The 17,313-nt window shown below is 31.8% G+C and overlaps 1 protein-coding gene across 1 annotated transcript in view; it reads left to right on the forward strand.

Moving 5' to 3' along the window:
* Positions 1-17,313, forward strand: part of LOC129806149 (uncharacterized) — an 86,169-nt gene that overhangs the window by 47,313 nt on the left and 21,543 nt on the right. Inside the window, exon 3 of the mRNA XM_055854529.1 lies at positions 9,455-9,542. Within this exon, the coding sequence (XP_055710504.1) occupies positions 9,455-9,542 (88 nt within the window). The remainder of the gene's footprint in view (positions 1-9,454; positions 9,543-17,313) is intronic.

A 17,313-nucleotide genomic window follows, 5' to 3' on the forward strand; every position in this document is an offset into this window, starting at 1 on the left:
AAAGAAGAAAGAAAAGGAAGAAAAAAATCTAAAAAGAAAATTTCAGAAAGGTGACGAATTGAAGGCAAAGAAAAGACGAAAAATTTGAATTTACTTTTGGTAGTTTCAAGGCACTAAAAAAATGAAGTAAATAATAAAATTAATAAAAAGTATTCAAATCTGTATTATTTTAAAAGGGTTTTAATTTGAGGCCGATACCTGGTTCAGTCCCGGCCGATGTCTTCTACGTCTGAATTCATATGGCCGATGCAATATACACTGTACATGGTTGCAAGTTTTGCCTATTTTTTACTAATTTCTCTAAATATTATGAAATAAAATGTACAGAAATAGGTAAATGGAATACTAAACGTCCAATTGGCATATACAAAAATGACAAAAATTGGTCTAGAACTTATATTTTAAGCAAAATATGGAGCATTTTTCTTAACTGGCCGATACCTACTACCTTTACCTTAAATACAAATATTTATCATAAGTTACGTTCTATTAAGAATGCAATAAATGGCCCAACATTGCATAAAAAATCGCAATTCATTTAATTTAACAGATATAGATTTATCGATACTGTCGATTCGATAGTATCAAAAAGGTACTATCATTCCACTCCAGGCACCCCAGGTTATTCATTTTTTATTTTTGTGATTTTTATTCTAACCTCGCACATTTTTATCTAAACTTAATTTAACAAAGAAAACTACCATTAAACATAATTATTTGATTATTGCAATAACTAAACTCTCTGAGAATAATACACTCTTTCAGATACGAAAGATAATTATGTTAATTAGATAAATAATAATAGTGAAATTAATATACTTATAGGAATTTTTCATGAATTTCCATTCAAAAAATCATAGTCGTAATTAGCAAAAAAAATGATATCAAGTAATTATTTTTCTCTATTTTATTGTTAAAATTAAATTAAAAACTGCTATTATGTCATAATTCAAGGAATAAAGAAAATAATTAATTATACTGTTTATAATAATATAATGAAATGGAATCAACGTAATCATAAGTGTACAAATACGTCATAATTGAGTGCTTTTATGCAATATTTAATCAAAATGATTAAAATTGCTTTCCAAAGTCTATCAATTGTGTATAAATTTAGCTTTAAAGTAAGATAATATATCAAAGCTTTCAATAACACCCACTTAAGCACAGGCAATTTTCAATTTAGAAGTCAACATAATCTAATCGAGTAGGATAATGTTGAAATTTGTAATAAAGCACGTCTAATAAAGCCGTAATATAGATAAGGCATAGAATTTACATATCAAATTACTTCGGTAATAAATGTTTATTGTTGCAGAAACATTCAATTAATGTAAAATTACTTTGTACCTTTGATGTTTTGTTTGTTAATTTTTCTCTCAATATATCCAATACAATGTACCTCTAAATATTCACTCCCACAATCTATTGACCTTTTAGGTAAATTAATCTGAGAACTTGCCTGGGAATTTAATCAAATCCAAATGATGTGTGATGTTTGTCCAGAGCCGGAGCATTTTACTATGCTCGAGACAAAGACACAATCACACTTCAGGTGAAATTGTGATTTATTGTCCTTGTTCACGTATATTACGTGTTTAATTACATTTTCAGTTTAGATCACTTTTCCCCCAGGCAAATAATCTGGAAATTCTATCCCATAATATATTCGCATTGTGGTAGTATAGTACATAAATTATGTGTGGAAAGGCAAACAACCCCAACCTCTGTGTTATGTGCAACACTTGCATATATTTAGATTTTGCTGAATTATTCAACAACCTTAATGACATTATTGAAACCAATTGAAAATTCTGTGGATATAGTCATTCAGTGTTGCTGTCAAAGTAAACAATATCCTTTCTATTCTGCATCTAGTATCACGTTAAGTATTTAATCACCACTACTAACCTCTATGCATATAGTGATAAAATAAAAATGAAATTTACCAAGGGAGGTATCAAGTGAAAGCTTCCATTTCCACTGAATCTCATGCTCGATGATTGATGGACAGTTTTGGGCGAAAAAAAAGTCCCAAAATCGCACGATAAATCTGTTCAATCTCCAAAGGTTATTGATTAAAAATCACACCCCCGTATTGTTTTTCCTCAAATTCCTCGGGAAATTTCTCATTAGCGATTATTGTGACTAAACTTGGGCTTCCTGAAAATTGTGCCTAATTTATCGGAAACAAAAATTAATTTATTAGATAAAATTTCACTCAAATGGGAGTTTAACACACAATTTTAATAAATTAAGCGATATTAGTTACCATATAGAATTTGTAGGGTACTGAATTAATTAGTATAATTTCTAATATCTAGAATTAAGCATTCATAAATAGAATCATTTCATCAGCGTGCATTGATTTTAAAACATTAGTTTACTTATGACCAACGCACAATAACTTTTGTTTGTAAACATGTTTTCAAAATTTCCTATGAGAGAAAGCGGGATGACTAGATCTACATCTCATTCACTCTCATTGAAGTTTCAAAAACATATTTACAAAACAAAATTACTGTTTGATTCAGTTTATTTATATTCATATAAAGATTTAAATAAACAAAGTTCAAGAAAGTTTTACCAAAGATGTATACTTTTAATTTAATAAATTTTTATTTTTATTTTTATTTATTTTAATTTATTTTAAGCTCATAAAATACAATTAATGGGATCCGGTGAACGTCGTCGGGGAAAGAAGGGAAAAAAATTTTTTCTAAGCTGTCCCTTGTTTCCCCAACGTTCGTCAGTTCCCATTTATAGTATAAAGGAAAGTGCCAAAGCTTTGCACGGTCTAAGCTTCATAAAGACTAAATTTTTCTATAAATGTGACTCATCGCACCCATATTTTAAAAACTAGGAGAAAGTGTTCTGTTTTTAAAATATTTGCGGTATTGCGGAGTCACATTCAGAAACATAAGAAAAAATTAGTAATTATGCAAAGTAATTGTGCAAAGCTTGGGCACTTTTCCTTGCAACATTTTAAACTATATTTTCTGAAATTTTCATTTAAAAATCTTAAAAATTCAGCCATAGGGACCTAATTTTCGAAAACCTTTTTGGAAAATACATACTTTCCCGTGGACAAGATTTCTCTCAGAGTATATTCATCTGACGTCGAAACATTAAATATTTTCTGTTAGCTGGTATGTTAAACTAGTACTTGAACGATATATTCTTATTTAAAATGAAATTTGGATTTTTGGCAGAATTTTACACAAAAAAAATACAATTTTCGGCGTATTTTCCACCACGTTTTGTCTTATTAGAATAAGTTGTGATCAAGATAAAAAGAAATTCTAACGATCATCAGCTAAACAGAAATATTTAGTTTTTGATGACAGACGAATATACTCTGAGAAATCTTGTCCACTGTAAAGTATGTTTTGTTTTTTTTAAACAACCGTCCACAAAAATCAGGTACTAATGCCCAATGCACAATAACTTTTGTTTGGTAAACATGTTTTTGACATTTCAATGAGAGTGAGTGAGATCTAGATCTAGTCATCTCGCTCATTCTCATGGGAAATTTTGAAAACATGTTTACAAGCAAAAGTTATTGTGCGCTGGGCATAATGGCTGAATTTTTAAAATTTTGAAATAAAAAATATATCACAAACTTTAGATAAAAAGCATAGAAAAGCACAACATTTTCTATGCATAAAAGCTTGAGTTATTTTTTTTATTTTGTCAAAAAACGAGAACCACGTAACCCCTTAAACAAACCAATAAAAACCAGAGAAAATCATGAAGCCTGAAATTCTTTACCCCTCTGACGGGTAAGACCGCGTCCAGGCGGTCTTCACAAAAATCACATTTACAGCGGCAATAAAGGTTTTATTTATTTAAAAGTGCTATAGTGTCCTCGGTAATAGTCTTATAAACATCTCTTGAAAGTTTGAACTCATTTTGACTTTTCGTTTTGTTGCTATCCCAAGTTTTGTGTGACAGGTAAGAGAAAAAGCAACAAAAAATATTTGTGCAAAAAAAAACTCATTTCCAAATTCCATAAAAATACCGATTTAAAGTTATCTGACTAAAATAAATTTATTTTTTACTGAAAGATATGTCATTCTACTTTGTATATTTTATTTTAAAAAATTGAAAAAAAAAACTCAAAATGTGAATTTTAGAAGCAAAAAGAGTTTCAAAAAATTTTTATATTTTCTCACCTAGTGCCTAAACTAAAAAAGATAATGAAGAATTGATGGCTTTTTCGACTTTATTGGATCATAATTATCCTAGAAAACATTGTTTTAGAACTTTTTTTCGCATATTAAATAAAACACCGTTAGAGGGTTAAGGGTTTTGATAAATGCATTTTTTGGGAAAAAAAGTATATTGACATGCATAGAAAAAATATATATATTTCGGAAAATTGCTCATAAATGTCTGTGAACTCGGAGGACTTACGAAATGCTCTTTTTGTTCTTTTACAAAGCTTGAAAACATTTGTTCGTACATTTTTGGTAATTTGGCAAAAATTTACGCCACAAATAACAAAATTTTACAAACTTTTTTGTGTGTTTACGAACATTTACGAACAAGTTTTTGTAAAAGAACAAAAAATCCTGGTTAAGTGATCATGTTACGTACATTATTTGTAAAAAAGTACAATTTTTTTCGAAGTTTTTATAGGGTTACACAGTTTACGAGCATTTCGTAAGTTTCCACTAGGAATTCACTGACATTTACGAACAATTTTAGGATATTTTTTTGAGTGCTGTAATCAATTTAATTATATTTTTCAAAAACAATTTAGGTTCAACTGAAAAAGAGTTTTGTTTTCTGAAGAGAATGGGCGTTTAGTCATTTCAATTGGTCCATGTTTAATGCCAATAAGTGTTTTATCTATCATTCCCATCAGTAGGACAAAATCGTAAAAATTAGAGTGGAGAAAACGTGCTTCAAAGTTTTCGATGCTTGCCTCAACTCTCGTAAATCTGCTTTTTTCTCTTTTTTCTCGAAAATACTTCAATGACTTCTGATTTCTTTGGTATGGTCTTAAATAGTTTATTTTTTTCAATTTAAGCAGTATAAAAAATCGTCTTTTAACCTTGTAATTCAGACCCACCTTAAATAGACGCAACAAAGTATTTTAGAGATAAGAAGACTATCATTTCTTTTGTTTAATTCGGGGAACTGCTTTCAATTTCAAATAGATTGTAATTTTGGACACTTTGAGGGTAAAGTTGAACACTACAAATAAATCGAATTACATTATGGATTTTTCCTTCAATATTTAATTTAATGTACCTTTTCAATCTAAATATTCATTATTTTCAAAATATTTAATTTAAAATTGCTAGCCTAAAGATGTTCAAAGTACTTGAAATTGGAGATGAAGAACAAAGTACTTTTCTTATAATCTCCCCAAATGTGATGTATGTATAAGTATATATAAAGAAAGAATAATACCTATTTAAAAAGAATTTAAAAAGTCTGCTAAAACAGCAGTAAAAATGTGTATATTTCCTCTCGAACAGACTGTCCATTTTATTTCATCCACTTTGCAGTCCATTATAAAATTGAGCATGTTAAATCAGACAATTTGTGAGCTTTCATTGCGGCCACATGGTAATTCTTGTTCATAATAATCCTCCAATTTTAACTCCATTTCCATGGAATTGCGTGGTTGGTTTCATACCAAAAATTATGCTTGGTCTATTGTATCCCTTTTATAAAGAATATTATTTCGATATTGCCAATCCGCAAAATAATAAATACAATAAGCACATAGGATTAAATGTATGGATTAGGGACACAAACACTACATATATAAGCAAAGTCAAATATTGAGATTGACCAAATGTTTGCACAGAAAATGCCTAAATACACAATGAAGAAATTTATAGTGAATAAACCGCTGCTTAAAGCTTTGTGAAAATTGTTTCATTTTAGTGTTTAAATATCAAAGTTTATTGTGCTTGTTTTGTGATTTTCTGATTTTGTCATTCAAAATCACAAGATCACAAGCTTTTACCAACTCTTGCACTCACCCTAATATCGGTTGGATAGTTAGAAATAAAGTGGATATTGCTGTTTCGTGTATGTCGGAAATTTAGCTGTAACGGAAGGCCCTGTGATTCGGCAATGTTGAGTTTATCTTGTACCACTTTGAAGTTTTATGTATGTAGTTTTGTTGTCTCTCTCTTTAGAAGTTTATCTTGCGAGTCAATTTTCATGCTCCATTTGGGGAATATTTACTGAGGATATATAAATGGGAAAGGATACTATATATAAAATATATTTGGTAAGCCTTCTTCGGTAGAATTATGGACATATTTATATCATTCGAAAGCTCGTAAGATTAATAGAAAGAACGGTAGAACTATAAAACACATATAAGGGAGAGCAGGGGTATTTCAAATACTTTTAGTTTTTTTTACAATTATTTTGTAAAAAGAATCTAAAATTCTGTAAATGTAAAAATTTAACTGATATCGAGTACCTTTTTTTATGCATTGACATTATTAAATGTAAAATCGTGTGGTAATACAGGCCACGCCCTTCTAGGAGTTGTGGTCAATTAATATTCACATTTTTCAAAGCAAAAATGTTGAATTAGAGTTTTTAGAAAATCAGTCAAGTAAAAATCCACCATGAAGTCTTCTGGTGGCACATTAAGGATTCCATCGAATAAAAAATAAATCACGCCCAAATTAAACCGGTATCAAATACGAGAAACAAATACGACTCTTCCAAAATGATTTCTGAAAATTAAGTAAGTGAAACAAGCATCGATCGTGAAGGTTTAATCGTCACCCCAAAACAAAATGATCTTTTGAAAATTATTCGTTGCTTTTAACGAATTATCTTTTGCAATATGTGTTCTATTAGTAACGAATGCGAGACATTTTGAAAAAAAAATCAGCAATCAACATTAAATAATTTTAAAACATCGTTTTATTTTGGGATGACGATCCAACCTTCATAGTCGATACATGCTTCACTTGTCTAACATATATTTTCTAACTTATGCATTGCCTGGCATCACTCATTTTATCATTTTATTTTTTTAATTGTATTTTAAAATATTTTACATTGAAAATAATATTGTGGGTGTCATCTATTTTTTTCTAACACCTATTACGAATTCTGAGTTGGCAATCAAAGTACTACGGCATTCCCGAATTCAATAATATACATTTAATGAAAATTGTCTAGTTTCATATAAATTTTGAAGGAGGCGTAGCCTAAAATTATATGTTGGCGGAGCTTACTTTAAACCTGTTTATAACCTATTCCTTACTATAGCATTACACATAATACACAAATTGAGTGCTTTTCATTGAATTATTTCTGGGTGATTAATATCCGAATTGTTGTCAGGGATGGATTTTTAAGTACTTTAGTCCTTCAATCACTTGAGAAAAATAGCCCGACAGAGATGGAAATAAATTTTGTTGTTCTTTCTTACGTCATGAAAGTCATGCAAAATTTTTACTCCAAAGAGGAGACGGAAAATATGACATTCGGCTGAATTTATTAGAATTGGTCTTCATATTCTTTTCTATCATCCTATATTTACTCTATCTTAAACAATGAAGTTTGTATTGAATTAATGTAAAGAATTTAAATTCAGTGACCATTAATACACGCGTTTTACAGCGTCTCCCCAGCCCCAATGATAGATACTTTTACTGCTCGAACTCCACGGAGAGAGCAGTAAATATAATCCCTCGATTTTGAGTTATATATATATTTCGACTCCTTACCCCCCAAGGAGTCGTATTTTGGTAGAATTTTGGAAATCTGAAGTTTCGAGGTTTTTGGCGTCACGCTGTTTGTCCGTCTGTCCGTCTGTTCGTTCGGCTGTCATCATCTCTAGAGGCCAAACGGTTAGAGACAGCGACTTGGGACCTAAGGGGGACCCCCCTATAAGTCAATGCAAGGATCGTTAACATGCCCCTCATTTTCCCCCCATCCCTCCCCTTCCCCTACAATACTATTTTTTTTTGGGTTTGCTCGTAAACGCGTCCTGCGATTTATTTTTCATTTTTGGATATGTTTCAGAGATTACCCAGACCGACATTTCGTCTTTAGACGAAAATACCGTTAAACCATTCCTAATAACGGTTTTTCAAGGTCAAAGATTGAAAAAACACTAGAAAGCACATTTATCAAGTGAATGGGGTCATGTGTGGGCTCGTTGGAAAGGTCTTGGAATTTCCGACAAAACTGAATCGGTTCCAATCGGTTTTGAATCGGAATGAACCGGTTCATAACCGATAAATAATTTTTATACGAAATTCAATTAAATTACTCCTGAGTTGTATTTTGGGAAGTATTTTGAGTGATTTATAAGTCGGTTCAAATCGTTTGTGAACCGGTAATGAACCGGTTTTTTTACCGATAAGTAATTTTTGTTCTAATGTAATTTCTATTACTCTTTAAACTATTTTGTGGAATCTATTGAGTGATTTATGAATCGATTCAAATCGGTTGAGTACCGGTAAACGGTAAATGATGCGAAAGTACTTTTGAGCTATAGCATTTAAGTCGCGAGTTCGAGCATTTCGCAAAGCCTGGGACGCTTTGCCACCCCTTTTCTTCAAAAAACAAAAACTTATTTATTGTAAGGAACTAATTCCAAAATATGAACATACTATCCCTAGTATTTCTGGTACATTGAATGGATTAATACAATTGTTTTTCCTAAGAAGTGCAGTATTCCGACAACATTCTTGTCTAAAACAACCCTAATGTCCTCTATGTAAAAAATCCAGTGTTTAATCTTACAAGACATGCTGCCGTGTTTCATGTCAAATAAGGAATACTCACATATATTTCCCCAAGATTTCTAATCATAATGCTTCTTTGACAATATAATGTAACTGAGAGTGAAACAATTTTGTGAGATAAAAGCGAACACTTTTTGATAAAATATGTCTCGCCTGCCGAAAGTACTTTTGGATCACTTTTTCATGATCCATCTGCTCCTTCAGCACAGGAACATCTCCCTGAATATGAGCCTACATCTGAGTATCTCACTGTCACTGTACTTTCCCATGAGAATTTTACGATTTTGTATTTTGTGTATGGTGGGGAAGCATTTTCATTTGCTACACCGCACAGTCTATGACTCGAAGGAAATTTTTATTATACAAATAAATTCTGCCATAAATGGGATTTTGAATTTTTCTCCTTCTCCAAATCGCGAAAATTTTCCGTAACGATGAAGGTTCTTTTTTGGTATGTGGGGAAAGAACAAAAAAATGCGGTAAATGTCTGTGACGAAAGCACATAGCCAATGTTTCAGTTGATGTGTATAAAAATGGTAAGAATGGGGTATATAATACTAAGATTTATGGGACTTTTCTCTATCGCACATTGAAAGTTTCAAAAGTTACATTAAATTGTTCTGTATGGCATTAATAATATATTATTCCTTTTCTTTTTGCTCAATTGTAAATTTAAAATCTAAAATTTATATTTTCATGCATTACAGATGAATCTCTGACTTGCAATGTATGCGACAGAGCTTTCCACTGTCACAGACAACTTGCCAATCATCAGCAGAAAAAGAGACACTTTGGGTAAGCTGACTTGCATTTTTCCCTTTCCCCCATTCTAGGCATTTTTGGTTGTCTAGAAAATTTATAGTGTTCCACGAAAGTCACTCAATATCCAGACATAAAATTCCCATAGATTTAAGATATGCCTGGACAGAAGAGCTGATGTTAAAGCAATAAACAATTAGTTTACATAATATTCCGAATATGAAAAGACACATCCACATAGGGAAGTGTGGAGCAGTTTCAATGGGGGTAAGCACTTCGTAACGAGCCTATCATAAATTTCATTGGGGTGGTAATTAGAGTTCTGCAAATGATTTTACTAAACTGTATTAAAGAGAAATTTCCGAATTTCTAATCTCCAATAATTTTATATGAACTTACTTATTCTAAACGGTTTCAGAGCTAAGTAATATTCGGTGTATCACTACAAACCGACACTATGATCGTTAACACGGGAGCTTTAATTTTTGCCGGACAATCTAAGCAGAGTATTCACGTAAAATTTGGAGACTTCGTAAACTTTATAATAATTGAATACATAGGTAACATTAAATAAACGTACTCAGAAGCTAAACAAATATTTTTTTAATCAGCATTTGAAAAAAACAGTAAAATACAGTTCATATATATCAGACTCATAGGCAGAGCATTAGGAGAGGGTGATCCTGATCAGTTTCCGAATGCTTTCAACTTTTGAATATTGCATTTTTTTCTTTAACTTTTATGAGCAGGTGATTGATTTACTATCAGTATATGAAGCGGTATTATCTCTAGACCTATTTTCACTTTTCCCTAGTCTCTTTATTTCTTTTCCATTAAAACCATCATTTTCTTATTTATTTTCCAAAATTGCACAAGCAAATTCTTTTTAGATGTAAATATATTTCAAGGATAGTCCAGGTGGATAATTCACCTTCATAAACCTCTGATAGAAGAATCGTCATTTCGAATTGTTCTAAGTAATAAAGGTTAAAAACTCTAGGAGATTTATTTCTCATACAATTTAATGTCAAGATTCGACTTATTTAGTGAGTTTTGATTTTAATCGACTACGTTTTAATGCTTATTTCGCAAGTATTTCCAAATAATAATATTTCACTTTCGGACATATTTTAGGAATAATTTAAACTGTTTCTTGAACCATAATTTAGAAGACTTCAATTCATTACTTATAAACCGTTTATGGGATCTCAATTTTCCAATTGATTAAAATTATTCCACAGACAATACATATAGAGGAAACTAGGGGACCATCGAACATGGGGTAGCACCGAATACTGCAATTTTTAAATTAGATATTCGACTGCAGAGGACGGGATCTGTTTGAATTTATAGATACTATAGAGATACTTGTCCACTGAAAGAAATCGTAATGTTGTGATTCTTACCTGATGAGGAATAGGAGTGTTTAGTATAATGTCTTATCCTGGCCTTCTTGCCAAATGGCCCGAGTCGCCCGAGTGATACCACACGATAATTAGAAGTTAGAGTTATACTGATACTAATTCATTTTAGTTTAATTAACTTAAAACTAAAACCGAGATAATGCACGAGGCTAACATGTGGAACAATCCAAGAAGAAAGGAAATGAAGCTACATCGGAAGGGTATTTGGCAAAATCTGGGATAAACCCGAATTGGTTAGGTGCTGCCACCTAACACGTTATAATCCAAGTAGTTTAGAAATAAAAATCAGTATTCGGTGCTACCCCATTCGGTTATGCCCCTGTTTCCTCTAAAAGTAGATTCAGGATACAAGGTTAAACTTTTTCTAAATACTTTCTTCTGAATCAATTTTCTGAAAAAGGTCATTGTACTTTTAGCCATTAATTCCAATAAATCTCTTAGAATCACGTCAGATATTATATACATTAAATAAAAAATCAAGTTCAACATATGAACTAGTTTCTCTAAATAATTAATTTTTAACCAAAATACAGTTTTAATACAGTTCTATTCGATTCTCACTGAGAGAAATCCGAAAAAGTTAATATAACTTCGGAAATGTTAATTTTACCCTGCAGTATTGATCCGAAATCGGTGTAAATAATACCCTTTTTAGGTGTATTAGGGGTTAAAGTTATCCTTTTTTCATGTTAATTTTACCCATTTTACCCTTAAAAAGGTGTAAAATTAACATTAAAAAATGTTGATATATTTTTACTCCTAAAAAGTGTTAATGTTATGTGGAAAAAATGTTAATCGCACCCTCTTTTTTTTCTCAGTGTAACCTTTTTCAAGTCATTCATTAATATTTTTGATTTTACTAGAACTGAAGCTGGGCTGCTTTACTAAATGCCGTCAAGTTTATCTTTCATAAAAGAAAAGCGAATAGTGCGAAAATAAATAAATTCTAAATAATTAAATGAATTAATGGTGCAATACCCATATTTGAACACTCCATTAGTGACAGTTAATGCGAATTCCATTAAAATTTTATTAATGAGCAAGTGTGTGAAATTTTAATTAGCAAATATTTTATGCAAATTATGCAAATAACCTCTGATACTGATCCTAAACTATCAGTATGACAGTTAGAGCTGATCCTTTACGACCAAAAATTTTTAGACTAAATATCTTGAAGATCATTTTAACCCTTTAAGGACGAGAGGGTCAAAAATCAGGGGTCAGAAAAAATCACATTTTCTGACTTCTTAGAGCAATACACAATTTTAGATGACCGTAGGAAAAATTTAATTTTTGGGTCACCGGTGTCCCAATCGTCCTTAAAGGGTTAAATCTGTTTGAAACCTAATGGCTCCGGCACAAATTTTACGATCAGGAAAATTTCGTAAAAATTCACGTCTTTTTCTCTCTCAAAACGTTTTCCATATGTCCATCTCATTATTCCCACTCAAAATTAGATAAAACTAGATTAAATTTGGTGTGATGTTCCAAAGAAGAAGAAGAAGAGTGTGAAAGAGTAGAACAGACCTATGTAAACAAATTTGAGAAAGAAAAGGGTGTGAATTTCGATTTCATGAAATTTTCTTGATCAAAAAGGTGTGCTAGCGACATAAGCAACGATATTTATGATAATTTTATTTTATTTTAACTATAATTTTTGTTGGTCAATTTTGGCTTCTCATCAGTAAACAAATTATAACCGTGCTATCACACTAGCATTTTTTCAATTTGTAAATACAATTTAATTTTCCGATAAATTGTTCCCATGCATTATTTTGAACTAAAAACCAATTGAATTAATAGATCTTCACTTATTTATTAATAAAAACTAATACTTGATCCAGAAAATCCTGTTTAAATATGTTAAAATAGCATAAATGTGGTTGCTCAAATAAATATGAATTCAGCAAATTAAAGTGTTAAAATTGCTCAATAATTTCAATTTTATTGCAGTTAAATAAGTAGCCTTTTGAAGAAAATTAATCTTATTAAATTTTTTTACTCGTAATTAATATTATTTGTGGCCAAAAAATTAGATAAGTACAGTGTTTTAGTGATAAACTTGCATGAAGTGAAGCTTAAGTATCCGAAGTAATTTATTAAGTTCCTCCAAGGCCATTCGAAGGAAATTGTTGTGCTAAGAAATCTCAATTGGGAGTTGGGACGACTTCATACAGATTTTCAATAAGACTAGGGTAAAGTGTATAATTTGGAATTAGTGTTACAAGTTGGACAATTCGCCGGTACAAGTTGGACATGGTTTTTTCTTGATAAATACAGTACAAAATTTGTTTCTAAGCACAAGAAACCAAATTATAAAACTAAAGCATTAAAAATATACAAATAAAAATGAAGTTCTAAATTTATCAAGACGAAAAGCCCTGTCCAAATTGTACCATTGTCCAACTTATACCACTGTCCAACTTGTACCACTTTACCCTATATCAGAGTCGCTGTAATAGCCCTTTGCCTACAAATCTTTTTTCTGGCTTTTGTGATCCTTCTTCATAACAGATAAGTGACTTATAAGACATTTTAAGTACTATCACACATTTTCCAGAGTAACTCACAATCAAAAATCTCGCGGCATTATTTAAAATTGACCATATTTCTTGCAAAATGTATTCTGGCTGTGAGAATTTTCAAGTAAATTCTAGAAATCTTATAATGCTCAATTGGCTCAATTGAATTTAAAATTAAAACGTGAAAAATTCTAGTGTGATAGCACTGTAAAACTTATAATTTTACTTTTATAAATTAAATTTAACAAATATGGTTTTAAACACTTATTAGTGACAATTTATGTAAATTGTTTTAAATTTTAAAGTGTAGTCTATTAGGGAGGTTAAGTTTATTAGCTGGTTTAGGTTATACATCGTCACTTGGATCAGCGATTGTCGTAATTTACACGCATCCTTTAAATGAGAAATTCTAAGTCCTATTAGGGAAACCCACAATTTATTCAAACATTGCTGATTTATGTGACTGTTACGACAATAATTGATCTAAGCATAATTAATGTCTATAACATGATGTTTGTCTACTAATTGTAAAATACAACACTCGAGAGAACTTTTTCATTTTTAGATAGAATTAAGCAATTCAATTTTAATGCGTCAGTTATAAAATTTTTAGGCAATGAAAGAAAAGCCTTAAAAGTATAATTACACAACTTTTACTCTATTATGTGTATCAGTGAAAGTTCCTTGGTTTAATTAATCTTTCTATTTTAGTGTAAATTTGAGCATTTAATGCAGACAAACCCCAAAAATCCTTGAAACCTTAGGAGTTGTTCCAAATTACATTATACTCCATTAAAGTTATAATTGTATAGTTGGTGTATAACTTGGAGAAAGATAGTTAAATATTGTATTAAAACAAACAATTGTAAAGAACATGTTAGCATTAAAGCTGAAAAGATGCTTTTGCAGAAGTTGTCTTTTTGCCAGAACTATCTTTTCATGTTAAGACTGTCGCTTTAGGAGAGTGCTTTCAACTCTGATGTCACCCTGAGTGTGTAAATGCCTGAGACAAGATACCATTAAACGTTGATTTTATTTTACAATCAACTGTAAGAAATTTCACTCGTGAGAGATGAAATTTCCAGTTGGGACTACTTCAACCCTCTCTGTGCCTGACATGATGTGGCAGCTTTTGGGGCTATACACAAAATTGGGGTGTGTTTGCAAAAAGGCCAAAAATCCTAGGACAAAAATCCCATTAGATGCCACACTGTTGTACTCCATTACCTATGTATATAGTCTGTAAGAAAAAAAATCAATATTCATAGTGGTAGAAATTGTTATACCCTTTTTTATGCAAAGCACATTTTCCTCGCGTATCCCAATGTTCTTGTTAGAGGACTAACGACCGTCGAGGCTACGTCTTATTTTACTGTAAGACATGGCAAAGACGTGGAAAAACAGAAATGAAAATATTATTAGAATCTAGATGGGAACTTTAGGTGTACATCTCATATCTCTTCCATTTCTCACCTGGAGCTCACTTTTATGTCATATAACTTTATGCTACCATTTCAACCCATCGTCAGAAATCATAATTTATTGCGCAAACACAAATTTTAGACGAGACATGCAAAGTCTTCCATAATTAGATCTCTTCTTGTGTGTCATGGATTTGCTCTCATGATAATTACAGGCATTTCAAATTCTGTGCTATTTTTTTTTGTTTGAGATAAGACATTTAAGCATCAATGCGAAATAAGAAGATTTAAATTTGTACGGTTGACAATTTTATTTCTTGCCACATGTCTCCGAGAATACCAAAACTTTTGATTGAGACAATATTGAAGTCAATTTTCTACATGAATAAATTCAATTCACCTTACTGACATTTATAGATCCATGAAATGGCATATCCATCCCTATTTTTAGGTTCATACAGCTTTGGCGTCCTCATGTTCGTGTGTACCACCTCCTAAAAAAATTGTACAGGGGATAGCATTGAAACGAGACTTTTGCATGAAATATACCTCCCCAAAAGTGAGAAAAACACACGCAATGCTTCAAAAAACATTGAGCTAATCCCTCATATCGCACTTATGAATATATAACGGCGCAAGTAAATTTTAGAAGAATTTCTTATTTTACTGCTCGAACTCAAAGAAAGAGCAATTATATATTTACTAAAACTTTTAAATATTATATTTAATGTATTTGATCTTCAAAGGAATATTTTAGTCATCATGACAAATCCAGATGTTAAAATATCTTTACATTATCAGTCAGTAGTATTGTCTACAAAAATTATTTATAATTAAAATTAAATTTAAAATAAAAGAAGAATAGGCATCTCATGGACAAGCGAATTTCATAAACAAATTCTGGGCTGAACTCAGAGAACACTATCTCTTAAAAATAAGTCACGCCCATAACATAAATTGTCAATAGAACTAGCAATAAAATCATTTTAGGAGGGCTCTTGAGAAAATCAATGACCCAAAGCTTATTGCTATTATTAAGTTTGGGAATTCGCAAACCGATTGTTAACCAATAAATGGTAAATTTTCGAAAATACTTTTGAGGTAGCGTCTAATGGCCTCTATACACTAGAAAAAATTATGTCCATATTGAAGCAAATTCCTACGCTTGTGTAGGAAAAATTCTTCGATATGGACATAAATTTCTCTAGTATATACAGGCCATAAGTCACGAGTTCGAGCACCTCGCAAAGTCTGAGACGCTTCGCCAACCCTTTAAAAAGGCAAGAATTTCACTAATACACGTCAATTAATATACGGTAGGGTGTCACATTTTTTGTAAGACTCTTTCCACACTGAGTTTTTACAACGCAATTTAAATTCAAATTATACCTAAAATTTAACGATATTTGTGTTAATACATAGTAAAATGAATGAATATTTAAAAACAAAATGAATTCATTGACTATTCGAAGATTACATATATAATTTTAATTAATTTATTTGCATGGCCGAAATTACACTCAAAGTGACCGAAATTTGGCACACTTTCCCTATTTGTCATCTCTAGTGTTTAATTTAGCCTCAATTGAAGACTCTTGGAAACTTGGTGCAAGCTCAGCGTATGATGGAGCCTTTTTGAAAGCGGCTGGGTGTGTGTACAGTGTACGAGTACAGTCACAAGCTTGCCACGAGCAGGAACGAATACTGGGTGGCCAGGGGGGCTTCAGGCTGGCCAGGAGAATGGGCGGCTGTAGACCGATCAGGAGTAGGAGTGTCTGCAGGTTGGCCAAGAGCAGGGGCCGCTGCTGGCTGGCCAGGAGCAGGGGCGACTGTAGGCTAACCAGGAAGAGGCGCGACTGTAAACTGACCAACAACATAGTTACCTAGACCTGTGCTCTGCCCATCATAACTTATTTCATTTCACCACTAATGAGGCACGCAATGCGACTGGTGCCCCGGCTGATGATATCTTTGTAGGTGTCATCCTTGCTTGGTATACCACGATTGTTGTGGGTGTCCCAGTGGCATATATCCTCTAGGTTGTGAGTACCCTCCAGACTGTTGGTACTCTCCAAGCTGTTAGTACCCATCAAGCTGTTAGTACCCTCCCGGCTGTGGGTATACGTCGGGTTGTGGGTACTCTCCAGGCTATGGGGCCCCTCCCTGCTCCATGTGTATCTACTGTGAACACTCTTCTATATTGCGATTATCACTCATTGTTGAGGATCAAAACGAAATCAATAAAATATCAAAATGCATTTTTTCCCTTTCTCTCTAAAAATAGTGAGCAAGTAAGGGAAGAGCACCAGCGATCCTCAGTGTTCCTCGTATGGTCAGGTTAATATCGTATCGTTGTTCGAAATAAAATGAATTTTTATTTTTTTATTTTGTTTTTTGGTAATTTTTTTTTTAAATACCTTTTAAATCTCATAATAATTCA

Source organism: Phlebotomus papatasi, chromosome 1, assembly GCF_024763615.1.
Source record: "Phlebotomus papatasi isolate M1 chromosome 1, Ppap_2.1, whole genome shotgun sequence".
Classification (NCBI taxonomy): domain Eukaryota; kingdom Metazoa; phylum Arthropoda; class Insecta; order Diptera; family Psychodidae; genus Phlebotomus; species Phlebotomus papatasi.